We start from the raw sequence: 26,876 nt of genomic DNA, 5'->3' as shown, positions 1-26,876 counted from the left end.
ATCGCTGTTCCTCAGAATTAGACGCGGGACAGCGGGGTTATGGGGAGGAATGTGGCTGTGCAGAGGACAGGGCTGCCGGCTGGATGTGTGTTCAGGAGTGACATGGAGGCATCAGAAATGATGAGGACGACAGCAGATGGCAAATACAAGTAAGCAAACGGAAGCAGAAACAGTCTGAAAGCAAACGAAATACCACAGAGAAGCCGATAATGAAATGCCACAATTAAATAGCATCAAAGACAACAGCTTAATTGAAAATATAACCTTTATTGATCTATAATACTATAAGAAATACAACCTATTAAAACTAAATCTATTAGTAAGAAAATGTTTAACAAATAACTAAAATATTTTTTTCACTGCTCTCAACTATAGCTATATAGACATTCATAATAAATATCTTATATACAGTAATGGTAATTATATCCAGAGTGACAGAGGTGAACTAGTGATGTGAACATTATCTGAAAGTACCTGAAATGTTCCTCAGTCACCATATGCAGTTCAGAACAATGAATTACCCACCCCGCCCCACCCAGCTCAAAACAATGTTTCAAGAAATACAGTCAGATCCAGAAATATCAAATCAGCACAATGCACATCATCTTTCTCTTAATGAATCGCGATCAGGATGTTCTGTTGGTAGATTGCCGCCTTTGTTGAGCTTAGCTGCAGCTACCTCTGATTTGCAGCATGGTATACTATTCGGTGGCAAAGCATTTGCACCAGACGTCAGTCCACTGGGGACGAAGTGCTGAGTGGACTGCCCCGGCCTGGCTCACAGCAGACCCATCGGCCCACAGGAATCCTGGGACGGCTGGAGACACTTAGCATAAAATGTTACCTATTTCACCATGATGGAGGCAATCGGCAAGGAAAAACTTCTGAAGAATGTCCGATCAACGTGCTTCGTCACAAACTGTCACCACTGAATTCCAAATATGGTCTCGTCATAGTCCCTGCATACATACACAGATTAGAATACCTAGACACAATTTTTAATTAAACCATTAATTGCTATATTTGCACTAGTTTGTCTTATCAGACTAAGATTATCTAGAAATTGCCGGAAGGGGAAAACCGTCACCAATCTGTGTCATACTGCGAACTGCGGCAAAATCATGGGTGAAGCAAACAAGATTGCAACGGAGTCAAAATATGAGAGGGGAGATGAAAGTAGGATATCATAAGTAGTTGGCCCAGGCCCATAGCTTAACGCAGCAACCGAGAAAGCGCAGCCTATGCCACCCGCTGATTTTTTTCTCGCATGTTTTTGATGCGAGACGTCTATCCGCAGTCCAGGAAAACAACATGCAGAGACGTTCGCGAATAACCACTGTGCGTAAAGAGATTTTCGACATTTTATGAGAATCCATGCTTGCGGTTCTTTGGCCACAAAAACATCTGTCAGGCGACGTGTCCGTGGGAAGGATGGAAGGACCTTTAAAATTCTGTGATGCCTAAGAAGGAGGGAACAAAGACTCTAAGAGCTACATTTTACAGACTTGTCCTCCTGACTGTTTTACATGCTGGTGGTTTTCTCTGATTTTGATACCGCTGCTAAGTCCTTGAGTTCCTTTCTGTCCTCCAAATCCATACCCTCTCAATAGATCTTATTCTTCTTCATAATACCTCAACACTATCGCTCTTGCTGCTGTCACTCGTATTGAAGTGGAACCTCTGCTTTGTACAAAAAAAGAACAAAAGAAGTACAACATTGATTAAAAATGATGGGTGGGTCATATTGCTCCCCCCCCCCCACTATCAGAAGTTTTGTCATTTATCTCCTTCCCGCCAGGTGAGTGCTCTGTGACATGTGACCCCCCCCACAACTGATGAGTGCTGGTCCTCAGAATGCTGCCTCATCCAACCCCAATCACTTTCTATATCACCCCTCTACTCCTACATACCTTCTTTCCTGTTCTCCTCCCCTTACACCCAGCTTCCTCCTCTGCTACCCTTCTCATTCCATCGCTCCTCCCTTTAAAGTTCTGTCTTTCTCCACACCAACCTGCCCTACCTTCTCAGTCCCCTCTGCCCCAGATCTGCCCTCCCCGAGCCACGCAGCACGTCTCACAGCCCCACTTAGAGACACTGGTGCAGTGTGTGCGTACTGGTGCAGTTCAGGCAGCTGACATGACAGCACCAATGGAAGGTGCAGTGGCACCTTTCCGTCACCCTCTCAGTCCGTGTCCTGTAGCCCCGCCCACAGCAGAGCAGCTCACACCCATCCAGTGCGGGTGATGAGCTGTTGCAGCTACGCCCAGATGTACCCAGGGTCCCCATCTTGCCGTTGTACGAGCAGAAGTTGGGGGACTTCTCAAAGTACACCAGATCCCGAACGGAGGGCGGTTTGTGGGCCGGGTTCTCGGGCTGCAGGTGCCGTGGGTCGGCCCGGTGTGATGCCCGGTTGCTGCCCTTATTGGCATAGACCACCCGTGAGGCTCCGTTGAAGCGGTCCTTCAGGAAGTCTCCCACCGCCCGGAAGCTGGGAAGCCTCATCCAGCAGGTCCTCACAGTGCAGGACCCTGACATTCCGTGACATTTACACTCCTGCTGCATCTCTGAGGACACGGTCTGGTGTGGGAAGGGGAGGGAGGGGGCAAAGTATACAGAGGGACAGGCATCAGTCATCCAGGATCACGTCTGTACACAACACATGCAAATTGATTGGGCGGGATTCTGCTTCTCAAACTCCACCCAATCAAAACAATGTAATTCAGCTTTGACTAGATGATGGACAGGCAAGTTCTGCCTTGACTCTGTGCTAAAGATGAGGGTTAAGAGGCAGAGAATATGATTGGCAGCAAGGAAACAAGGCAGGTTCTATTATAAAGGAGGGCCTGTATTAGAATTGCTGCCACAGAACAACAGCATCTAATGACTCTGTCTGTAGTTCTCTCACCATTCTCCCTGCTTCATTGTTGTGCAGATTTGTGAGGTAGCGGAGGTCTCTACCCCTCTCACTGGAGTCCACAAACTCCCGGCTGAACAGCCTGCCAAAGTCCACATTGTCGCTACAGCCGCCCCAGTGCCAGTCTGGCCCACCAGGGCCTCGGCGCCGATAATCACAGGTGCAGGACTCAATAGCCCCCTCTGAGCAGGAACGGGCAACCGCATGAGTGACCCCCGCACTTGTAATGGCAAACACAAATGCAGTTTCCCTGCAACCTGTCACAGAAGCACAGATTAAGTTAAGTACCTCAGATGGGACACGCTTTTCGTAAGTGTTAATGAATAGATTATGCCATGGCAACCAACAAAAATTAAGGCGATATTTAAAACAAAACAGCGGAGGGCACATAAAGACTTCTCCATTCTGTAAACGAGAACAACTTGCCCTTTAAAGGACATTATGATTATCTCTGCTCTGCGAGGGGCGAGAGAGACTAACCGCGGTTGACAATTTTGCCGAAGATTGTGGGACTGTGGGTGGTCGGGCAGTTCCAGCGGCGGTTGCGGAACTGCCACTTGCACTCCTTTATGGCCGAGTGCAAGCCGGCCGCGATGGCATGCAGAATGCCGGGGTTCTGCCGAATGAGGCGCCGCTGACGGCGGCTCAACAGCGCCAGGCTCGGGTCCAAGACGAGCTGCACGCTCTTTGAATTGGTGAGGAGATTGGCGGAGGAAGCCACGTTTACGATCCCCCTAAAGCAGACGGGAAAACAAGAGATAGGTTAGTGTGGGTGAAGATGATTCAGGGAAAATATTTTGTTTAAATAATAATCAAAATGCTTACTTTTATAGCTTCTCGAGAACTATAGTTGCGTGACTTTAAAACAAGTTGCGCAACGTACGATTATTGATAAATGATGGGATTCACCTTAAGGCCAAAGGGGAAATAACTAAACGTTTCACATGCAGAGTTGCCTGTAGTGACATATTTTTAAAAATAGGCTTCAATAGGTTAACAGAAATTTTTAATTTCTGTTTACGAGTTTTTGGCAAAACAAAATAAGTTGCATGATTTTTTTTTATTAATAATGTTTTTCTTACTATTCTACTGAAAGATATCATCTGTTTTGGAAGCCGACACAGTTGCGTTAAGGAAGCCCTTTAACGTTTCATTAATTTGGCAGATCGACGTATAGGTTTCAGAGTTTCACTTAAGTCATTAATACAACTGAATATGTAACAATTGAGGTTAAGCATCTCGCCACCCAATGGCCACTGTGGGTAACCTCTATGGAGTATAGAGTATACTTCTGACTGACGGGCTATACCTAATGACTGCAACATAAAACAGGAACATTGATGTCTCCCGATAGTTATGCTAATGTATTTTTGTGCGTTTTCCTTTATTCATGGACATGTGTAAGTGTAAGCCTATTAAATCAGTATGGTAGGCCATACTCCAGAAGCTAAACCTGTTAAGTAAACAGTGCCAAAAAATGCCGCATTACAGCAATTTTGGGCTGCAAAGACGGTAGCCACCAATATTATCACTAATAATCGCATAGCATACAGCTGTATCAAAGTCAAACAATAAAAATCATCCAGAAAATGAAAGTCTACATGATTTCTATATTTCGATGATGTAGTTCTGTCTACTTAAAACTAATATAGGCCTACTGCTGGCATGTTTGCCGATGTCGTCTTTTCACGCCGTCTCTGATACTCATGGTAAAAAAATCGAGAAATTCAGTCGCATAATTGTAATGTTTAGTAATGATTTAAGAATCCAAAACTGATTTCCTTGCCTAACGAGTCTTTTTAAGGCCACGATACAACCTTTCTATTATTATACAGGCAAATAGTTTTAATGCAGATTTTCCTAATGCATTCTTTGAATTAATTCACATGCTTTTTTCAATTAATCGGGATCTTCAGATCGTCACGAGTTTCAGCTCAATTTGTAAATTATTTCACAAGGCATTGTCAGATGAACCAGTTTATATTCATACAGTGCATCTTCTGTTGAAAATGTTCTGCGTATTAGGTGGATAACCCTGAACGCGACCTAGAATGGAATTGCTCACAGCTATAAAATAAATCCACATTTAATTTATCCCACATTGGACTGAAAAATTCTGTCCCGTGTTCAAGCCACACTGTCAAAATGACAGGGGAGGGAAAAAAGAGAGAAAGACAGAGCGCGAGAAGGAAAGAGAATTAATTCACAAAGGAATTGCACAGCTGTTATAAATAAATAAACACATGGAGGTTAAATAAAGAGGCTTTTTTAAATGGAACAGTATATTCTTGCCTTACAGTATATAGCGTATTGTTGAATTTCCTATATGTCATTTTCGCTGCTATTAAGCCTGCGGTGCAACTGATTTAGATAAATTACTGATTTAAATCTAAAAAAATCATTGATATAATCTGGCGGCAAACTTGATAAATAATGTGAAGTGACAAACGTTGGCATCAATTGAGCGTCCCTATAATTTATTGAGCATCTTAGCATAGGCCAGTGATCACAAGGTTTCTCATTCGCTAGACTGACATCCCTCGTGATCCTCTGGTCGTCATCAGTTATCTTATAAGGCTGCTACATAATCAACTCACCGCACTATTTTAGAGCCACATGAGCATATATTTGCAGTTGTTTTGTTGCAATCGCTCGTTGTTACCACTTGTGTACACTTGGCTAAACTAAACCAAACGTGATTATTATGTGTATACAGTTTCAATTTATTAGCTACAAAACATGCAGCAGTGTACAATTTTCATTCTGTATTTGTGCTATATATAGCCTATCGTTTGTACATTCCCATAGAATAGAGGTATCCTATAGCTTATTTCAAATGGTAATTAGCAATTCCAGTCAAAATAAGAAAGCATTAATAGAAAACAAGCAAAATGGCAATTTTGACACCCATTGATCACTGCCAAATACAATCAAGGTGTTTACCTACCGTTTTGACTAATTCTTACAATTAGGGTAATAGGACAATATCCACATGAGAGCGAAGGCGCAGCGTACTTAGTAAACATTAATGGTTGGTTAGGAATTGTCATTTGACTTATTAACTGAACTCACCACCATCGGCCGCTATTGTTGACCGCCCCTGTACCAGGCAGCGAGGACACCAGCAGGATAGATGCTGCTTTCACGCCCAAAATCAAAGCGAGGATCCGCATTGTGTCTCCGAAAAGCTTTTATAAGATCAGACTTTATGTATACCACGAAGTGAACGTTTTAAAAAGAATGTTATAGTTAACGTAATAATGAACAATTCTCAAAGCCCCCTGCAAAAATAATTAACATAAAATTGTAAACATTGGAAAAAAAATATCAAAGTGTAATTTATGTCTTCATGACTGATATCTATCTTCTGTGAAACAGAACACTCGTTATTAAATAAACTACAACAACCTATTTACTTTATCTAATAACTCATTCAGAGGTGAGAATTTGATGCCACAGTAGTAAAATAAGCTGAAAGAGTTCCCTTTCAGACTCGAATGATGCTTTTTCTTTTTCGTTTCTTATCCGTTTTAAAACGTTCAAAATCTGTAGTTGACGCTTGGCGGGGAACTGGAAATCGTAAATGCTTATCCATAAATCACAAACGCATATCCGTGAACCTATACTTTCCGTGGGTCGCACTATTACGCTACACTCATCGTAACAGGTAATCGTCAGCTCACTGGTCGGCTCTTATAAATAACGCAAAACAAAACAAAACGAAATCTCGAATGAGAAGCCCGCTCGTATTTGAGTATAATTGCTCTTTAACAGAACTATCAGTCTCGTGTTGGCCGCTGTGCTGTCCCGTTGCGGATGCTGCTGCTGCTGTCTTCTTCACTCTCTCTGTCTCAGTGATGCTCTGCAGAGCGCATTGAGCGCGTGGGACAGTCCAGCAGACTTGATCCCCTGGATGACTGATAGGCGACACATTCTTCACTTATTGAGCGCAACAAGAGGAATAAAAAAGGGATTTGCTGCTCTCATCTCCCTGTTTTTTCCTACTCCTTTTGAATGGGATTGTAGAAGGGATAGGTTAATTCCCTTCATAGAGCGCAACGAATAAAGAAAGCAAATCTGGACAACGCGCATTAGAAAACAAATGAAACCTATGGAAACTTCTAAATACATTGTGCGTATCATGGATAATATTTAAATGGGAACATGTTGCAATGATTGAATTCCTTTTAGTCCTCGATAAATATGTCCGGTACACACAAAAAAAGCTTATTGCCTCTGTTCATCTCTCCTACACAGATCTTCCTGAATTCTGTCTTTAGGAAACTATAGATTATAAATTAGATAGCAGTTGGTGTGCATGATCAGACTAAGTCCAAAACACGGAGTGCATCGTAACCGCGGGGAGAGCAAAAACATGCACGTGCAGCCTTTGAGATGTTTCCCTTATTATTCCTTAAAGCATTCCTTTATTATTCGATAACATATTGCGTTACTACATTCCATCTTCCCCTTGCGCTCACGCATAAACATCGAAAATCGTACATTCATATTCAGATTTTTTGAATTGTGAATTATAATATCCAGTAATGTTGGTGGCAAACTTGGTTTGCAGGCGTATCACGCGGTCTTGTATATTGGATCGTCTTTCCCATAGTAGAGCAAATCAATTAAGCACACTGTACATATTTTTAAAAAAGCAAACGACGCAGAATGTTATTAGTTTGTAAACAGCAATCGGTGTTCCTTGTTATACGTACATATATCGTTATTCGAAATGTATGTGGCTTTAAAACTTTGACCATAACTGTCCCCTGTTTCTATGCTGAGATGTGACACCTTGGAAGAGATAAAGAGGAACTCGGGGGGAAAAGCCACATCTGGCTCGCAGACCTCCCTCAGCGCATCTGGACAGTGATTTTCCCAGTATAAACCAAACCGGCCAATATATCTTCTTCAAGAGAAATATTATCTTCCTCGTGAAAAATATAATGCCTAATTCATTCATATGAGGGTAATACAAATCCGTAAGGGAATCGTTTGAGTCTGAGTAAAATTTGAATAGCGTGCCATGCACGAATGTTTCAGGTATATTTAAGAAGTATAGGTTTTCTTTTGGAGCCCCACTGGAGCTGATGAAAAAAAATAGATTGCTATACTGTCACTCCATGTCGCACAAGTACACATACACGCACGCGCAAATGGTGTAGTTCTCATGAAGCTTAGGCACATGGTTAAACGTAGGAAGTGCGCTTTTGTCCGTGGTATTTAATGACTGTTGTTCTCCGCTTACTCGCCAGCTCTTGAAAGTACGCAAACGGGTTTCCTGGAGAAGTCATGCAGCACGGAGCAGATTAGAATGGCAATCCGGTTAAAGGGCCGCCTTTTAAACACAAATCAACTTCAAATCACTTTTAAGCCACTTAGATATACACGCCAAGGCGGCATGCTAATGCACTTTTCATTGCCAACGGACTCAAAGAATGGGTGGAGATTAGAGGAAAACTGCTTGTCCGAATGTGAGCGGTGGTTATGGGGGTGTTTTTAACTTAATTTTATTAAACTTCGTTGCCAGTCCATTCCTCTGACTCCCTCTTTTTAGGAATAGCTGGAGGGAGAGCTGAAAGTGGGTTAAGCCCGTCATAACGAGTTGAAACAAAGCAAGATATTTTTTCATAGGACAGTAGTAATTCAGGAAGGTCACTGAAAGCTGGCAAACGAACAATGGGGCAGCAAAATAACATTTTAAAGAGTTGGAATTACTTTAAAATGAAGAGTGACGTTCTGCTTACAATAGTAATGCTCGCTGGGAAATATCTGCTTTCTGAAGCGCTCCCCCTACTGGGGGAACATAAATGAAAACGTAATGTACAGAGTATTTGAGCTATAGTAAGTAATTTGATAAACTGACATGCCAGAAAATACTTATAGGTTTTGTTGTACATCAGTGTTTGGAAGTGGCATGGCCATCCGCATGCAGTTCTGTGGAAGCCAAAGAAAACGAGGAAAGCCGTTAATAAATACACGAGTATTTGACCTGGCAAATTCTACACTGGCCTGTGGTGTTGCACCCACTGAAAACTTGAAATAGTCTTCTTTATGGGTTTTATCCCAGTACAAAAGCCTCGAGGTATCCAACAAAAAAAGCGACTTCGTTTCTTACCCTGTCACGCATTACCAGCTTGAGAGGAATGTTATTTTAGAGCTGCAGGAGCTCCTTGGATGAGACACAAACATAAGGCCATCATTATACTCGGGGACTACCGCCTCCAGGCACTTAAATAGGACTGGGAATGTGTAAAAGTTTCCTCGAGGGCGTAAAACAAATTTCTGCATCAGAAGTGCTATAATAAATGGAAACTGAAACAGGGATCCAGAAAGAGGTCTCGAAGGTTTCACGTGGAGGTTCTCTAATTCTATATCACTGCAGGGTATGTCGACTTTGCCCCTCTCCGTCATAGAGAAAGCGAAGCCTGCAGCCACACCCCCTCAAGTTTATGAAATTCTGATGAGTTGACAGATGACAGAATCGTGTCAGCTTTGTATGAAAGTGAGGACAGAAAGGGGGGAAATCAAGCCGAAGCCTATCGTCTGCATTTTCACACGGACAAGAATGTTTTCGCAGTCTGGATGAGCTGGGGAAAATTCACGGAGTTCACGACGAGCTGTTTCAGACAAGGCAGACAGAGAAATCGCGGACGTAATTTTAACTATGTTCATATTTAGTGGCTTTCCGTTATCTTTGAAACGATACCGATATCAGCATTTTTGCATGTTGTGTGTTGTTACAGGCGATGTCACTAGCTGTCTTCAGCGTCAATTCAGCGTAATTTGCCAGCTCCTTCAGATACAGTGGTCTATTTCATATATTCTTTTTATTTTTTTTGATCGATTAACTTGTGAAAGGTGTTATAATGAACGTATAGATATGATACGTGGCAGTTTTCAATATTTAACATAGACCCATTAACTTGTTTCCCTTTCGGCATCAGTCTCAGTTACAACGCAGGGAAACTTGCTCTGGTCCTCCGCTGCTTTATAACTCCGTAATGTTAAGACAAAAATTAAGATGCCAATGGCGACGTCATGTACATTTTGCAAAACGGATAAGCATGGATTTCCTTTAAGATGCTGGATACACTTAAACCTTTCATTTAAATGTTGTTTTTAATGTTCTCAAACGTTTCGATGACTAAACATATTGTGCGTGAAAGTATGTCGAAAAAGAATAAAGTATAAAATCGAATCGGTGAGGAGGAGGTGGTGGCAGGACTGGGGGGCACCGGGGTAGGGGGTAACAGATGACCACGCGCCCAGACTGGGTATTGTTCCAACGCCTCGAGGATAACCGCGCGCCTGCCTGCTGCTGCCTCCCTGTCGTGGACTGAAACTTCGGAGCTCTCCTGCTCTTATTCTTTTATTCAAATGCCCATCTTTTCGCCTGCACCACATGCCACTATTGACCTTTTATGCTTCCTTATTATTTTACTTTTCCACCATCGCCTTCTCGGCAATACATGCATGTCGCACAGCCATTACTGAAACACGAAGGATTGTACACATTTTTGTTTTAAAAAAAGCTTCATAAATTCGTAAAGTTCTATTAACATTCACCAAACAAAATCGTTATATTTCAAAACATAATTAATTATCGGTAATTGCTCAAAATACTGCCGTTCACGTCATACCTTAAACAATATACTACAAGGAATTACGAAACCATAGTTTTCTTCTTTGTTCACATGTTTTATTGATCTAATGAAATGTATTACCTGACACTTTTGCTATACTTCAAGAACAACCGTCGGTGGTCGCGGTGTATCCCCTCCCTTATTTTCTCCCCCTCCCCTACAGTGTCATGTATTGGTCCCATCCTACGCAGTTTTCTCTTATTTCTCTTGTCTACTTCTTCTCGGGAACAACGATCTAACTTTCGCAACAACGATAGATTCATCGTCTTGCCGATTCATAGTCAGAGGGAATATTACCCACTAACACTGTTTTTTTCATGTCACGGGGAGACAGACGCTTACTGAAATGGAAATACTACTTAAATGCCGGTGGGAATACTTCCTGATTTTGGCCAATGCGTTCATGTCACCTGCGTTCATGTAAGTAAGGTGAAAGAGTTGAGAAATATGGAGAGTTTCGGACGTTTCGCAGCTGAGACAGAGGGAAACCGATGCAACAGTCAAGAAAGGGTGTGTGTGGTCTGTAAGTGGTTTGTGTAAAAATAATTATGGTAATTAATTAGTTCTTCGTTATTCGCATAATAAATTAGTCTGTCTAGTAACAAGTACTGATTGATCCAAAGACATACTTAATTACTGTTGTCTCTAATTATAAAGCGACAATTATGGCATAACTAAAATTATTATCGTTGTTGTGGTCTACTTATTTCATATACCCAGACTAAAAGGCACATGCGTACGTACTTTAATTCAAACCATATACGCTGGATGTATATGGACAATAATTAAAGACATAGGAGTTCATGCAATGTACTGGAGCTGTGTATGAATGGCATTTAAATTTAGGCATATTAAGTCCTGCTGTCTTGTCATTTGGGTCCTTCATTTGGTAGAAATCGAATAATACCGTTAATGTCCTTACAAATGAGAAGAGTGCATTTTAAGGAGTCGATTCGGCGTTGCAAATTGAGCCAGTCTTATTCCAATAATGTTTTTTTTTTTATTGTGAAATGCATTAAATAGCAAGAGCCATGTTATCAACATACTCGAAATTAATCCATACTCGAAAAAACAAAGTCACTTTTAAAATTCATGTGTGAATACGAAAACATACACATCGAACATTTCACGGCAAAAAAAAATAATGCAGCAGTTATTGAAGCCTTCCGCAAATCGGGAAAAACTTCTCAATACTGCTGAAAGAAAGAATTTCTATACTTGAGTAGCAGACCGTGATTTGGGCGCGCTGTTCCAGTAACGGGAAAGAGAAGCATTCAGAGGAAACACACACGGTAGAAAACCTATGTACTACAACTACAGTCTGCAGAGACGCTTGTCTTAACCACCTGATCTCTTCCTCATGTACAAAGAAAGCTGGCATTAAACTGCGGTGCCTTCTGGCGCTCCGGTGTTTCGAAAAGCAGAATTGATGCGTAGTGTACTGTACATTAAATCCTAGTACTATGCTACTGATTATTTGAGAGACTCGGCTTTCAGCACATTCCTTCGCTTGAATACAGCAGCACGGGGTGCTGGTAATAATTTTAGTGTAATATAGCGCAGCACAGTCAGGGCGACAGCATGGGTCATAATTCCAGCAGTCACAAGCCAGCTCCGTGCATATTTCTGGAACAACAGGCCGTTTGCCCTGCTTATTCAGGGATATGTGCGTTTGAAGCCGGAGTTCAACAGTTTGTATTTGACAATTTCTTGTTTCTTATTTAGTGTTGCATTTTCTTAATCGTAGGTATATATTTCAGTGTGTGATATAAGTAAGTTGAAGGTGTTTTAAATCTATTCAGGTTTTTTGCTCATGAAAATGATGACAGTGTACAGTTCTTTGACCCTAGTTGGTTTACCGTTTATACTCTGCATCGGCTGCCGATGTTTAAACTGAGTGTTAGACCAGTTCCACTGCCTGTAATGTGTGTCTGTGTATTTCATGGTAGCTAATCGTACTGGCGTATTGCCAGCTACCTGTACGTCTGCACGCAATGACTTGTCATATTTGCACTGCGTGTACATTGTGGACCCTGAGAATTGCTATTTCGTCTCTCTGTATACTGGTATATGATGGGATGACAATGAAGTTGTTTGACGTTTCGATCATTTGGGCAGGGTGCTGTGTAACGACATACTCGGCCTGAAGGTGGCAGGAGACCCGGTGCTGACGCCCAACACGGTGTGTCTGCGCCTGGCCGGCCTGACCAAGCGGCAGATACGGCTGTGTGTGCGTAGCCCGGACGTGACGGCCTCGGCACTCCAGGGCATCCAGGTTGCTCTCCACGAGTGTCAGCATCAGCTCCATGACCAGCGGTGGAACTGCTCCTCACTGGAGAGCCATGGGAGGATGCCCCACCAGAGCGCCATCCTCAACAGGGGTGAGTGTCACGGGGCCCGTGGGGATACGCGGTCTGGAGGCAGCAAGGGCAGGAGGACGTAATTAGCTAGGAAGAGAAGGGAATGGGGAACTGGTGTGTAGGAGGAGTAATGGAAGACAGATGAGGGCACATATAGAGGAAACGTCCTTACAAGAGGGGCGGATATTTTAGTTTGGTTTGGAGTGGCATAATGAATCTGAAGACCGAACTGTGGGTTCTGAAAGAACAGGAAGTGAGTGAAAAATCCAGGTGTCAAAGAACAGAAACGTTTGTCTCTGTAGACCTTATCTAAGGTACCGTGTGCCTCTCGCAGGCTTCCGTGAGAGCGCCTTCACACTGTCGCTGCTGGCGGCGGGCGTGGCTCATTCCGTGGCGTCGGCCTGCAGCCTGGGGAAGCTGCGAGGGTGTGGATGCGAAGCCAAGCGCCGCCTGGACGACGACAAAATACGGCTGAAGCTGACGCAGCTGCAGCTGCAGACGCTGAGGGGGGCGTACGGACCGCCCTCCTCGCCCGCCCAGCTGGGGTCCCAACGCTCGGAGCTCTTGCCCAATCCCGCGCACCCCATAGCCCTTCTCGACCCTCTCCCAGATGACATCTCCCCCATGCAGGACACCTGGGAGTGGGGGGGCTGCAGCCATGACGTCCGATTCGGCGAGCGCTTCTCCCGTGACTGGCTGGACTCCCGGGAATCCCCACGTGACATTCCCGCTCGCATGCGGATGCACAATAACCGGGTGGGTCGACAGGTGAGAAGTGACATTCAGCACGCTAAGGTCTCAATATTTATGGCCAGACAAATGAACCAATAAGCTGTCAAGCTACAGTACATCTTTGGATCAGATCGACACAAAACTGGTCTGCAGATGTGACTTTGAACCATGAATCGCACCTCAGCCTTAGTATAAATTGAAAGAGATGAGGTGCAGACCTTAAAGAGTTCGCACAGCGTTCGCGGAATGTGAGTGTGACCCTTTAACTCCTAATTAGCTTGGTACCTGCTCGTGTTCAGTGTTTTACCCAATCAGGAGCTTGCATTCCCCCGGACAGGTAGTAACGGACAACATGAAGAGGAAGTGCAAGTGCCATGGGACGTCGGGCAGCTGCCAGTTCAAGACCTGCTGGTACGTGTCTCCAGAATTTCGCCTGGTGGGGGCGCTGCTCCGCGACAAGTTCCTCTCGGCCATCTTCATAAACTCGCAGAACAAGAACAACGGTGTGTTCAACCCCCGTAGCTGGGGGGGAGGCAGAACGGGAGCAGAAAGGGGACGCCGACGGCCAGTCTCCCGGGAGCTGGTCTACTTCGAGAAGTCGCCCGACTTCTGTGAGCGAGAGCCGGCGCTGGACTCTCTGGGCACTCAGGGGCGCATCTGCAACAAGAGCAGCCCCGGAATGGACAGCTGTAGCTCGCTGTGCTGTGGGCGTGGCCACAACATCCTGAGGCAGACGCGCAGTGAGCGCTGCCACTGCCGTTTCCACTGGTGCTGCTACGTGCTATGCGAGGAGTGCCGCGTCACCGAGTGGGTCAACGTGTGTAAATGAGCATGCCGCTGTCCCCCCCCCCCCCACACTGCGGCGCATGCTCTGTCCTCTGCTGGCCACCAGAGAAATACCCCCCCTACACACAGAGCCTCCCTTCCTTACATTATCTGCTTATCCACTTTTCTTCTGGTCTTATCCTGTCATCTGGGATCCATTTTATTTTTGTTGCTGTTGTTACTCACAAGATTCCAAGTCTGAGACTGAGAATGAGGTGACTTAAGACATTTATCTTTCCTCCCCATTTGGATCTTCCTCTCGCCAGTTGAACATGACCCGGTCTGAACATACTTTCTTCTTCTGAAAAATGAAAACAGAGATCGAAGCAGGAACTGGATGAAAAAGTAAAAAAAAAAAAAAAAAAAGTCGATACGATGTCAGTGTACATTATGAAATGGTTTTTTATAAACGTTTTTGTTTTGCTTTGTTCATTTCTGTTTGGGCATTGCTGTTGTATTTAATGAGGGGGGGTGACTCTTTTAAGACTTTTATGCTACGAGTAGGTGGAGCTAGTTAAGGTTTTAAAGGGCTTTTGCTTTGGATCTGTGAAGAGAGGTGGAGTGAGACAGTAGGGTGTTGAGGTCAACGGTGGACATTAAGAGTGAATTGTTTCTGAACCTCTTCTGGGCTTCCTGGACTTGGGCTTCAGCTTGCAGTGGATTTGTTCGCAGCTGAGAGAGACCTGCTCACTGCTGTACAGACTCAGGATGGCTCTGTGTCCTTGCAGTGAGACTGAGGCCCCTGGGGGCAACAGCGCATTAGTGGCCCGGCAGCCATGATAGCCGAAAGGCCATTTTCTGCATATTTAATTAGAAACCAGGAGATTTGTAGCACAGCACCTACTACGGAAAGATAACCCAGAATAAACAATTCAAAAGTCCTCGACATTTCCACAAGTCCGTTTGCAGGCCGTGAGCTGTTGACACGAGATGCGACATCTTTGTGTTTGAGCGTGCATCGTTCTCAGCCACGGGGAACCGTTCACTGCATGCTGCCAAGCCCTCCTGTCCCTGCTTGCTCAGCTGCCATGGAGACAGACTTGACCACTGTCTGATTTACACGCCTCCTTAGCAGGAGCTGCTGGATAGCTGTGCGTCGCCCGGACCCACAACCCCAGGATTACACCTTCCTCAGTGACAGTGGTCGACTCCCGCTTTTGGGTAAATGCGGCTCCTCTTCCAAATCAAACCAGACCTGAGGCACTTGAACAAATGGGGCGGGGGTGTGGGGGAGGAAGGTGACTGAAAAAGACAAATGACAAAGGTGAGCATCGCAGAAAGGTGTGGACTAAAGATTCAGTCAGCATTTCGTCATTCCTCTATTATTTCACTCCGCTGTTCCCCAGAGCCGCCGTGAGTGGGAATTTCCTGTCGTTGTTTCTCCCATCTGTGACACAGGGAGAGGGGAAGGCCTCTTCGGCTCTCACTCCCTCTCTCCCCCTCTCTGTCACTGCAGCCCCTGACAAAAACACGGCAACACACTTTGCTCCCAGAATAATGAGAACCAGACATGGCCCATACAGTGAAAGAAGAAGGCGAGGAAAGACAGGGGAGGAAGCGAGATAGAAACCGATGCCATGCCCGGCCTGAAACAGCGAAGATTAATAATGAGTTCATTTAGGTATGTAGAGGAGCAGAACAGACACAGACACACAAACACGCACTTTCAGATACATTGTGCCACCGGCTAAGAGTGAGAGGCAGTTACCGTCCCTTTTCTATGTAAAAAAAAACACGTTACATAAATTTTTCATTCTTTAGATATTCTTAAGACACTTTCCCCCACATGTGCAAGGAACAGGCCAGCTTATGATTGGGGATCCGCGCATTTCCGCAGCAGCACAAAGGCCACGCGCTCCTCTAACATCTGGTAACAAGCAGCCGTTTTGAGCGGTAGGTGACGACAGAGAAACAAACAAGATGCAGCAAAATCCATCTTGGTAAATAGAGGGAGACATATGCTCAGAGACCCACCCTTCTCTGCCCTCTGATTTTAGAGGGACTCGGTGTGGGAAGGCGGTTAGCAGATGCTAGAATCCAGCTACCCAGAACATCAAAGCCCCCCCCCCCCCCCCAATGGGCAAGTCCTCATTAGTTCTGCAAGCGTAGCTGAAGAGACTTGTGTTGGTGTATTTGGAGGGCCACGCGTTGGCAAACACTTCAGAGGAAAGGTTTCTTTCAATTACACCGTCCCCCTCCAATGGGTCTACTACCACTGCAGCTCACTGTGACCCCCCCCATAACCCCCACTAACTACCAGTACACACACACTGCACAGCCCTCTACTCGCCACTTCACCCTATAATCTGGCCTGCAGCTGCACACATGAAGGCTGTTTCGTGCAGCTTCTTCTTCAGCCACTGGCTGAAGCAAGCATCGGCTGCAGCGCCAGTGGTGAACAGCAATGCGTGTGCACTGCCAGTGAAGGACACTGGAGTCTCAACATTTCATTATGTCTGTTAACATGTTGTTTAAACACTTAACGTATCAACGAATATGACCTAGCCAGTACCCAAGGGCTCTGATGCTGCCCTGTATTAATACAGATTTATCAGCAGAGAACGAATGCAAGTGTCTGGGTTATTTGCCAGCGCTGGTTTTGGGCCTTGCATAAGCTTTCATTAACTATGAGTGATTTGTTGCACAAAAGAAGTCATTTTACAAAATACTTTAGCTGATGTCCTGATTATCATTTGTGAGGCAGAACTTAATAGTCAACGGTTATGACCAAGGAACCGTGGATTAAATAATCACCACTTTATTTAACGTAAAAGCAAAAGTCAAAGTATTTATAATCTTTAGAATATTTTGATTTTTTTTGTTACAGTTTTTACTGTTACATAAAGATTATCTTTAAAAAAAAACAATTTAATTTAGCATGACCGAAGTTTTCATTTGATTTTAATTATGGCATAAATCAACAGCTCAATCAAGATTAATTATTGAAGAACTTGGCTGGAGCAAAAAAATACAGTGTTTCGCGAATACTGCAATAACTGCATCGTACTGCAATGTGTAACACTGCACTTTTGCAAAGGCGGTAATACATAAGTACAACTAATTAGACAACCTACCATTTGCTTAGTTTTTACTGGTTAGATGAAACTAAATAAATTACAAAGATCTTTTAAAGTCTTGTTCTATAAATTCTTTGTACTTTGTGTAGCCTTTAAGACTATTGTTCGTGCATCAAAACATTACGTATTTTAGATCAAAATAATATATGAAATTAAAATATCATTTCCTTTTCCGTTGTTTAGCAACGCTTTGTCTATATTTAGTAGCATGTACAGGATCGTTCCTCTTCGTGGTCTTTTTCGGGCGGCCTACCTCTCGTATTTAGCCGTAAGTCACTTGAATTCATCTCAAGCTAACGTACATTATTTGTATTAAAATGACACTATTTCAAAACCATTTCACTTCGTGTCTTTGATAAGAACATTTACTATAGTAAATGACGCACATTAACAGCATTCAGGCATAATGGCGTATAGATGGACTGCAGCGTGCTTTTGCCATATTTGGGAGAGTTCCAGTGGATGGATAAGACGGTCGGAGTTGGCGAGTTAATATCTTAATACCTTCTGAATACAATGTCTTTTGAAGAAAAAACGTAACCTTTCCGTATTTATTCCTTACTTTACATCGGTCTAATATTATATCTCTTGTGGGCCCACACTCAAGCACATTCTGTCCTTTTTAAGATTTGGTTTCCATGTCGAGTTCTGCCAAACGCGCTCATTTGGCAGGCGATGACATGTGATTAATTCATTAGCCGATTCATTCATTTAATTACTTAAGGCCATGTTTTCCACCCCTACATATTACCGTTGCCTACATTGTGTATTTGTTTAATTAAAAACTAAGTTATACCATACGTTCGTCTATTAGGAAACAGTGCAAAAATGCATATATTTTTGAATTAATGAGCACAGAAAGTCTGATAAATTTGACCAAATTTTGAAGCCACTCTAATACCAGCACCGCAACACGAGCTCGAGAACGACGCGGAGGAAAGAGCGCAGACGGAGAGCAGCGGTGACGATGACAACTGGCGAAGACGATTCTCGCGAGTCTCCACACCTCCCATGCACGCATTTGGACCTTTAACCCAAAATATCGCGATGCTTTCTAGCTGTCACTCGCTCCAATTCAGCTGCTTTTACCATTAGAGGTAAGTGATGAGTCGAGCGCGAGAATGGTAAAATATTGACAATATTTAGAGAGCAAAACGCCGGATAATCGCCTACAGCAAAGACAAATTCACGATCTAATGATTTATTGCTACAGTGTCATGGTAGGATTTGGTACTGGAAGCGACTTTCGCAGTTGCATTGGCAGCTGTCTGTGTCGTGACTGCAGGAGGAAGACGAATTATGAAGATGTCAATCGCTGGTGAAATATAATATTGCTGTCTTACATGATTTCAATATACGTGTGCGCGTGTAACTCTAAATAACTGTTTGTATTTAAACAGTGGCGCCATTGATTTAATTTGCTGAAGGTAAACGACGTTTATGAACACAATTTGTGTCTCGCATGGTGTAAAAGTGTTATGTTTATATTCTGTCTCCATTATGTTGCAATAAAACACGGATAATTCGCGGAATCATTTCGTGTGTAGACAATTCTATTATTAATGTTTGGAAATTCTTTTAATAAAATAGCTTCTAATTCTAGTGCAGTATGATACATTTATATCACATTATTCTATAACAACGCGTGATTACTTAATATTGCTTTTTTAAAAAAGGCAAAACTATTGGACAGATTCAGAGGAAATAACGTAGTATAGGAAGAGCCTACTTGTTCTATAAAATCTGATGACTGTAAATTAAGAATAATTATAAATTAAGCTAATGTCCCCCAAATGTGATAAAATCCTGTTATTTTGACCTCGTGGGATCATTTTTTTCTGTCCCCACAAGGAGAAATTCAGTTTTATAAAAATCTGTGACTACAATCAAAAAACTAAACATGCCAAAAACTCTTGTATTTTGCTTGGTTACTCATGGTTATGGTTAGGGCTGGGGGGGGGGGGGGTTAAGGTCGTCATTATCGTCATTATTGCGATTAGGGTTTTTCCCGTAGAAATGAATGAAGGGTCCCTACATGAATATGAGAATAGATGTGTGTGTCTGTGTGTGTGTGTGTGTATGTGTGTGTGTGTATGTGTGTGTCTGTGTCTGTGCGTGTGTGTGTGTGTGTGTTTGTGTGTGTGTGTGTTTGTTACTGGGATGCACATTAACCCTTTCTCCTTCTGCTGATATACTAATACACAGTTGAATTCAACTCTGGCAAAATGTCTTGTGGTAATAATGCAGATTAATTATGGCCTGTTTGGTACCTGTAAAATCATGTTTAGACAATTAACATGTAAAGTCTGTTAAGGTCCAGCTGTATAGGTGTAATATAAGTGCAACTACAGCTTGTTGTAACGTTTGTAGTATTTATCACTCCCGTAACACGTGAAGGGGGGGAAAGTCACAGCAGAAATACTCAGTTCAGTTCCATTTGTCGGTCCGTCTGTCCATCCATCCATACATCCATCCATCCATACATCCATCTTCCAACCATTTATCCTGGCCAAGTCACTCACGAAGAGTCACCTCGACTGAGTGCAGAATGCCGCTGATCCTGATCAGAGAAGACAGAGCCAGCTCAGTTCAATATAATTCAATTTAATTCATTTTCATATAGTGTCCTTCCCGGCATAGTTGCCCCAAAGTGGTTAACAAAGAACCAAGCATTGTCACTGACTGACATACAACATTGTAGGGTAACAATAGTAAACATGAAGAGTGAATAAAAGCCAGAAGACGACAGAGCAGAGGAAACAAAACTCCATAATTTAATATAAGAGAAAAAACTCTGGTGTTCCAAGGTCAACTGGCTGCACGCTGGTAACGCTGGTCTAATTCACTGAGCAGCCTCACTGAGAAGTCACGCTTAGGTCATAGGAGTTATCTGACATGTTAAAGAGGCACGGCTCGCTTAGGGATATTGCCATTTCCCCCTCTGTACCTGTTCCACTCGTGCATCAGACCGAATCCCCTGTCCGTCTTCCAGACCACAGGCTGCCTGGACGAGCAAAAACACAGCGGCGAGCCAACGGAGCCTCCGTCTCGAAGCTGCCACGGAACCAGAGCCTGGAACGGGAGAACGGGAGCCGGAAGGCACGCAGACCGCAATGGGGAACATTTTCGGGAACCTGCTGAAAAGCCTGATTGGGAAGAAGGAGATGCGCATTCTGATGGTGGGGCTGGACGCAGCTGGGAAAACCACCATCCTGTACAAGCTCAAGCTGGGAGAGATCGTCACCACCATACCCACTATAGGTAGGGGGTTTGTGCTAATGCATGCGTGTCTGTGAAGTGTATTTATTCAGTACTCTGGAGATGTGTGTTGCTGTTGGGAGTGTGAAAATGGAGGATGTATACAAGCTGCACTCTGGCAGAACTCCATGTGCTCACTCCAGTGATAGTACTATTGTTTTCTCTCTAGTTATCGCTGCAATCTGTGGCTCGAACCAACAGATATGTCACCCCCCCCCCCCCCCAACACACACACACTCTCAGGTTTCAACGTGGAAACGGTGGAGTACAAGAACATCAGCTTCACGGTGTGGGACGTGGGCGGCCAGGACAAGATCCGGCCTCTCTGGAGACACTACTTCCAGAACACCCAAGGTCAGTCTGCAGGGCGTTCAGCCCTGGAAAGCAGGGCCCTCAAATGGGGGCATGTCCAGCAGGGTGCTGAGGCACATAAGCGCTGAGCAGCTCGGTCTCTTTATGCCTCGGGGAAGAAGCGAAGAACATGCAGTGTGCCGTGGTGAGGAGCAGGACACCAGCGGCCAGCTAGGGGTCAAAGTAGCACCCGGAGCTAATGGGTGTTTGGCGGCTCTTTTCAGATTTTTTCTTTATTACGATTATGCCTCTTAATGCATTTTGAGTTTTGGAATCCCGTTTCCGACAGCCGGTTTAACAAATCATGTCGCCTCCAGCTTCTTCTCTGCAGAATTGATTTTTTTTTTGTTTTGTTTGCTGAAACACATCATTTTAAATGAACTGCGAGATCCGTCTGCCAAGTCGGCTGTGTCTGGCGGCTAACCAGATCAGATACTGGAACTGTGTCTTTTAAAATCCCAGTGCCAGGGCTCAAATGTGGAGGTCCAGTTGTTGCATTATAATTGGGACCGCAGCAAATTAAGTTTAGATAGTCCAAATACGCTACAGTTACAGCTATTTACATATATTTATTAAACCAATAATCATCTTGTATTCCCCCACCTCTGGATGATTATGCGTACCTTTGTTCGTTATTTTGAGGTTTGCTCAAGTTATGCACCCTCCATTAATTTAACAAAATAACCAAGAAAAAGCTTGACGCGGCACTGGCAGGACTGATCTTCGTGGTGGACAGCAACGACCGGGAGAGAGTGAACGAGGCGCGGGAGGAGCTGATGAGGATGCTGGCGGAGGATGAGCTACGTGACGCTGTCCTGCTGCTCTTTGCCAACAAACAGGTGCCCCCCCCCTGCCTGTTCACTAACAGAGACCCATATTCCACAAAGTGAAGCTGTTTTTGGTTCTCAGTATTGGGGGAAAATGGGTTTTTAGACTGTCAGCCAAAGGACTTATTTATTGTTTTGTATTCTCTCTCTCTCTCTCTCTCTCTGTTTAGAGGTTCACTCACAATCCTTCTTTTCTCAGATCCCCTTTTATAATTTCATCTGGCCTTTTCTTGCCATTTCATTCCCTTTTTATGCAGAATTGGAAATCCTAAGCAGCCTGTAGGTTAAGTGTATCGGAATATGCATTGTAGCCTGTTACACGCAGCCTCTGCCGCTTCCCTGCAGGATCTGCCCAATGCCATGAATGCGGCTGAGATCACAGACAAACTGGGCCTGCACTCCCTGCGGCACCGCAACTGGTATATCCAGGCCACCTGCGCCACCAGCGGCGACGGCCTGTACGAGGGTCTGGACTGGCTGGCCAACCAGCTCAAGAACAAGAAGTGAGCCTGGCCTGGCGCACAAGGGGCGTGTCACAGAGTTTTCGTTGTTGTTGTTGTTGTTGCTGTTCTTTTGTCGGGTGGGTGAGTGTTGGCTGGATTTTAGGCACATGTGCTCACACACAGGTCAGGCAATCAGCTGCTGCACGCTGATTTGGCTGAATGTCTCGCTGATGAAAGTGGGAAAACTGCGAGTCAGGCAACTCTCACTCGTTTGTGTATATATTCTGCAGAATGTCAGATTGAGGTTATATGGGAGCAGGGGAGGGGGTGTCACTAAAGATTTTGGGCCCCATGAAAGCATATCATGCTGGGCCCAGGGAACCGGCACCAGTCCAGTTTTCCACCAAATTATTTAAGGCTCCTGTTACTCAAGGGTCCATGAAATCTTCTAACCCCCCCCCCCCCAAGGTGCCGCTTATGGGAGCTCCTCTGTATTGATCGTCCTCCTAAGATTGTGCATTTAGGGATGGGGGCTGTGTGATGGTATGACCCATTTCAAGGTCTCCCTTCTGGAATGGGACGCCATGCCTGCGCTTTGTGAGTTTTGTGACTTTTGAGTCTCTGTAAGGCCCCGTAAACTGTGAATGAGTTTCCGTGTCGATTTGACGAATGGTCCTCCTTCTCAGTCACGGGCAACAGCTGAGAAAATTGTGTAACTTAAGCTCCATCTGTTTTCCTGGTTCGGTTTTGTTAAATGCTGGCGTGTAACTAATCTGTCTAATTAGATTCAAAACTTTAAGTCAATTCAGTCGTTCTTTCATTCAGCGTTTTTTTTCTTTTTCTTTTTTTGTCGTAATAGCTACGGATCCAGCAGAAGCTGCTGTTTGTTCAGTACAGTTTATTACAAGCTGTGACTGTCATGGTGCATTTGTTTGGTTTTGCTGTTTATTTTTAATTAACACTACGGTGTTTAAAATGAGCTGCTGTTGAAGGGAGACAATAGCAGCCAAACAGACATAGTTATACACGCATGATAGCTGGCATGCTGCAATTCCGACTGAACAAACCCTGAATTTTCTACTCCAGTTCATTTTCTGTTCCCTTTTAAGCCGTTCTAGCTGTCAGTAACATCAGCTTCCTGCGAAGTCACTTGGACATGGGAACAGTGTTTCACTGTCGTCGCTTTACTTGTGCTGCACTTACTTCGCGTTTGAGGTTGGCAAAGTACCGGAATGGAGCCCTAGCGCTTCACTCAGAGGCTGTGCATCCATCCACGCCGCCGCAATACCCTCTGCTGCGTGCGAAACGTAGCGTTGCCAGGCTTCGCGTGGCCAGGAGAGCTGGGAATGAGCTCACACAGTCGATTCATCTGCTTCGTGCAGGAGACACACAGGAGGACGGCAGGCTGTACGCGGCGCACTTCCACATGTGCTGCAAGCGTACTTCAGCGGGAGACCAAGAAACATGATTTAACATCCATCTCGACTGGCATTATTTCTGTAAATATTTCAACCATTTCTGCATAGTGATGCGTGCATTGTGAGCGACACGCCAGAAACTAAACAGTCAGCCTGCACATGCCCAGGTTGAACGTGTAGTAATCTGCCGTACAGTGGTTTTACTTTCCTGATGTTTAGTGGACTTTAAGCCAGATTGATTTGGATAATGTTCGTTCTTCGTGTGAATGGAGCTTTCTGTTATTCGTAACAGGCCTCTGGGTCACTGCTGTTTGTTTAGCTTGTCTAACAGTCCTCCGCACGCTGCATTTTAATGATCACGCTCAGCACCGTGCGTGGGAGTACTGCGTCTGCACTCCTCTGCTATGTGGGCCACCTTCTGACGGTGCCTGCAGACACTCATGGAAAAAATCCACAATAAAGTGTCCCTTTTAAGTCACTTTTTTAAACGCTAAGAGGAATTATGTATATTTTACTCAGAGTGGTCTGAAAATTTCGATGGCGTAAAATTCCACATTCTTGTGTAATGTCTTATTTAGCTTGTAATAATTGCCTGTGTATTTATTGCCCAAAATATTGCTATTTAATATAAAAATGTGTTTTCATTTTATTTTCGGAAAGTTTCTGATGTTCAATCCATCGGCTTCTCTTGAAAATGTGACTTTTTGGTGTAAGTTTACTGTTCAATTTTAATAGCTATACCAACGGAAAATATTTTTTTAGCAATGAAAAAATTGTTTATCAAGTCACCATGTGATCCATTTTTGCAGTCATTACATCGCGTACTGCTTTATAGGGAGAATAAATCTCGCCTTTTTCTGTTTGAATGGCCCTGTTGCAACATTTTGAAGATGATCACCTCAACTATTTATTTACATATCCAGCTGAATAAGGTCAGCAGAGTGAAACTGATTCACATGTCGCAGATAATTCACTAGAATTCAGCATTAATAAAAAAAAAAACCGCGCCATTATAATCCATCTGCTTGTCTGTCCATCCATCCGTTTGTCTTTCCATCCGTCCTCCAGTGCCAGACAGACATCTTAGCAAATGCTTCACTACTTCACTAAACAGTTTCTTCAGTTAATTGTTTTCATGAAAATGCAGGTACTGAGCCAAAGAGGTCATTAAGCCCAAAAAAAATCTTGGGGGAGGGGGGTAGAATATTTTTTTGTTCATTAACAAAAATGATGCTGTGATCTCAAACTTTTGTGCAGCATGGATTGTCCTAAAGGCGCTATCATCATGTCCTGCATAGAAGCTGACCATTTCCTCATCACGGTCTTATGTGGCTTTTTAAACACTTATTAATGTAATAACATTATTTTTTAAATTGTCTGTTGGGCAGTCTGCCTTCATTAAATAGAGTGACTCTCCTGACAATGTTGCTTCAATTTCTTTGCCTCACTTATAGATTTATGTGTTTTTAGGGGGCGAAAGGCTAATGATTCGATGTCCCCTGGAAACATTAATGTCAAAGCCTACCGAGTGTCCCAGCGCTCTGTGTCCTCTTCGTGTCACGGGGGCGGCAGGGGGGGGGGGGGGGGTGGGATTGCGGTGCTTCACGTCATGCAGCGACCGCTCTGCTCGGCCCGGGACCACCTCTCGAGGTCCATTTCATTACAGTTGGAATTGGTCGGGACCAAGGTCAAAAGGCCTCCGCTCTCAGACACTGGGAACCAGCCTGAGCACGGCTGGCTTTTTCAGCGTGAAAGAACGTTGAAAAAAATGGACTCATGTCAGAAGCCTCTGGAAGGTGGAGCATGGTGTGTGGGTAGAGCTAGAGTCATTTCAGTTAAGGGGGTAATTTACTAAACTCTCTAACAACCGCCCCCCCCCCCCCACCACAATGTGTCTCCATGGGCCTGACAGCAGTATGTGGGTCAGAGTAGCTCCCAGAGCCGCCAGCCCCCGAGGCCCCCTGCTGGTCAGCCACAATAGCAGAGCCACTACGGGTGCCATAGCTGGGATTCCCTGCCGTAACCCGGGCTCCCTCGCCGCCGACGCAGACACACCGGCAGCAGTGCCGCAGTCAATTCATCAATCTTCTGTAGGAGCGCAGAGCTGTGAGGGCCAGACCACCACCCCGGCCCGGCCCCGCGATCCTAAGCCACCCTGCTGATGTTTCCGCGCTCACAAATCTGGAGACATCAGTGGATTGATTATGGCAATTAAGAACACAATGGCGCAGGATGCCCCTGTTGTCACATAGCTACTATTTTAATGGTTATAAGAGCTAGGAAACCCTAATCCATAATGAAGAAATGGAATTTCTGTGGCAGTGGAAATAAACGTGATGCTGACTGGCCGTTATAGAATGAAAGGATGGTACCTAGATGGATGAAATAAATGAAACGTAATTATTTTATTATAACTGAGCTGTTACTAGTACATCCAATGAGATGCTGCACAACAAAATGACTGAAGAAACTGAATTATGGCGTCACCCCTACAGATTTATCATGTGCAACTGGAATGGATTCTAGTGGCAACTGGTATTTTTCAATTTAAATAAGCATCCGTCTCCCCCTTCTGGTGAAATTGAATATTTTTGTTGAAGGCGGAGATATTGCGGACAGAAACCACCTGTCTCGATGTTATGTAACGCAGGAAAAGGAAAGTGTCACGTTAAACAAAAATGTTCAACTGCTTAAAACGCAATGGGGCAGAGAGCAAAGAAAAAACGCATTTATTTGTTTCAGATTAAAATGACAAACTGCAAAACGACTACAAAGAAAGAAGGCCTATTAATAATATATAAGAACTTTCTTCCCTATTAGCGGAGCAACTAATTAGCACAACTCTTAACAACGTTACAATGCTAAGTCATGTAGACGGTTACCCCAGTAAATTGACAAAATGGTTTTTAAGTACTGTTAAATTAAGATTTGAATAAGAAGCACCAATACCGCACAGAAATGTAAAGGTAACATCTGTTTGAAAATGATCTAATTAAGTATAGAGTTACATATCACACATCAG

General features: G+C 44.1%; 3 protein-coding genes across 6 annotated transcripts; 2 read left to right on the top strand and 1 right to left on the bottom strand.

Moving 5' to 3' along the window:
• Nucleotides 1-312: 312 nt before the first annotated feature.
• Nucleotides 313-6,189, bottom strand: wnt1 (wingless-type MMTV integration site family, member 1). Its single transcript, XM_049017666.1, has 4 exons — nucleotides 5,987-6,189; nucleotides 3,395-3,648; nucleotides 2,906-3,171; nucleotides 313-2,577 (listed from the first exon to the last, which is right to left on the bottom strand). Exons 1-4 carry the CDS (start codon nucleotides 6,085-6,087, stop codon nucleotides 2,086-2,088), a joined length of 1,113 nt encoding a protein of 370 aa, XP_048873623.1. The 5' UTR covers nucleotides 6,088-6,189; the 3' UTR covers nucleotides 313-2,085.
• A 3,400-nt stretch (nucleotides 6,190-9,589) lies between these two features.
• wnt10b (wingless-type MMTV integration site family, member 10b) lies at nucleotides 9,590-17,891 on the top strand. Of its 2 annotated transcripts, none has more exons than XM_049017665.1 (4): nucleotides 9,590-10,983; nucleotides 12,682-12,944; nucleotides 13,258-13,679; nucleotides 13,993-17,891. In XM_049017665.1, the coding sequence occupies exons 1-4, from the start codon at nucleotides 10,910-10,912 to the stop codon at nucleotides 14,482-14,484; spliced, it is 1,251 nt and encodes a 416-aa protein (XP_048873622.1). In that variant the 5' UTR covers nucleotides 9,590-10,909; the 3' UTR covers nucleotides 14,485-17,891. The 2 variants fall into 2 exon arrangements, with proteins under 2 accessions (XP_048873622.1, XP_048873621.1); XM_049017664.1 differs by having other exon boundaries at nucleotides 13,258-13,691.
• Nucleotides 17,892-18,378: 487 nt separating this feature from the next.
• On the top strand, nucleotides 18,379-25,270 carry arf3a (ADP-ribosylation factor 3a). Of its 3 annotated transcripts, none has more exons than XM_049017668.1 (5): nucleotides 18,379-18,654; nucleotides 20,550-20,818; nucleotides 21,059-21,169; nucleotides 21,881-22,005; nucleotides 22,339-25,270. In XM_049017668.1, the coding sequence occupies exons 2-5, from the start codon at nucleotides 20,671-20,673 to the stop codon at nucleotides 22,498-22,500; spliced, it is 546 nt and encodes a 181-aa protein (XP_048873625.1). In that variant the 5' UTR covers nucleotides 18,379-18,654; nucleotides 20,550-20,670; the 3' UTR covers nucleotides 22,501-25,270. The 3 variants fall into 3 exon arrangements, with proteins under 3 accessions (XP_048873625.1, XP_048873627.1, XP_048873626.1); XM_049017670.1 differs by lacking the exon at nucleotides 18,379-18,654 and adding an exon at nucleotides 18,665-18,984; XM_049017669.1 differs by lacking the exon at nucleotides 18,379-18,654 and having other exon boundaries at nucleotides 20,498-20,818.
• The last annotated feature ends 1,606 nt before the right edge of the window (nucleotides 25,271-26,876 follow it).

Source organism: Brienomyrus brachyistius, chromosome 6 (genome assembly GCF_023856365.1).
Source record: "Brienomyrus brachyistius isolate T26 chromosome 6, BBRACH_0.4, whole genome shotgun sequence".
NCBI lineage: Eukaryota > Metazoa > Chordata > Actinopteri > Osteoglossiformes > Mormyridae > Brienomyrus > Brienomyrus brachyistius.
This window is presented reverse-complemented; position numbering and strand designations above follow the sequence as displayed.

Coding starts and splice junctions, on each gene's coding strand:
- wnt10b (XM_049017664.1), top strand. CDS start 10,910: ATGGAAATACTACTTAAATGCCGGTGGGAATACTTCCTGATTTTGGCC. Junction 12,945..13,257: donor GAGCGCCATCCTCAACAGGG/GTGAGTGTCACG, acceptor TGCCTCTCGCAG/GCTTCCGTGAGAGCGCCTTC. Junction 13,692..13,992: donor ATAACCGGGTGGGTCGACAG/GTGAGAAGTGAC, acceptor TCCCCCGGACAG/GTAGTAACGGACAACATGAA.
- wnt1 (XM_049017666.1), bottom strand. CDS start 6,087: ATGCGGATCCTCGCTTTGATTTTGGGCGTGAAAGCAGCATCTATCCTG. Junction 3,649..5,986: donor AACAATAGCGGCCGATGGTG/GTGAGTTCAGTT, acceptor CGTCTGCTTTAG/GGGGATCGTAAACGTGGCTT. Junction 3,172..3,394: donor CGGCAAAATTGTCAACCGCG/GTTAGTCTCTCT, acceptor CTTCTGTGACAG/GTTGCAGGGAAACTGCATTT.
- arf3a (XM_049017668.1), top strand. CDS start 20,671: ATGGGGAACATTTTCGGGAACCTGCTGAAAAGCCTGATTGGGAAGAAG. Junction 20,819..21,058: donor CACCACCATACCCACTATAG/GTAGGGGGTTTG, acceptor ACACACTCTCAG/GTTTCAACGTGGAAACGGTG. Junction 21,170..21,880: donor CTACTTCCAGAACACCCAAG/GTCAGTCTGCAG, acceptor CGGCACTGGCAG/GACTGATCTTCGTGGTGGAC.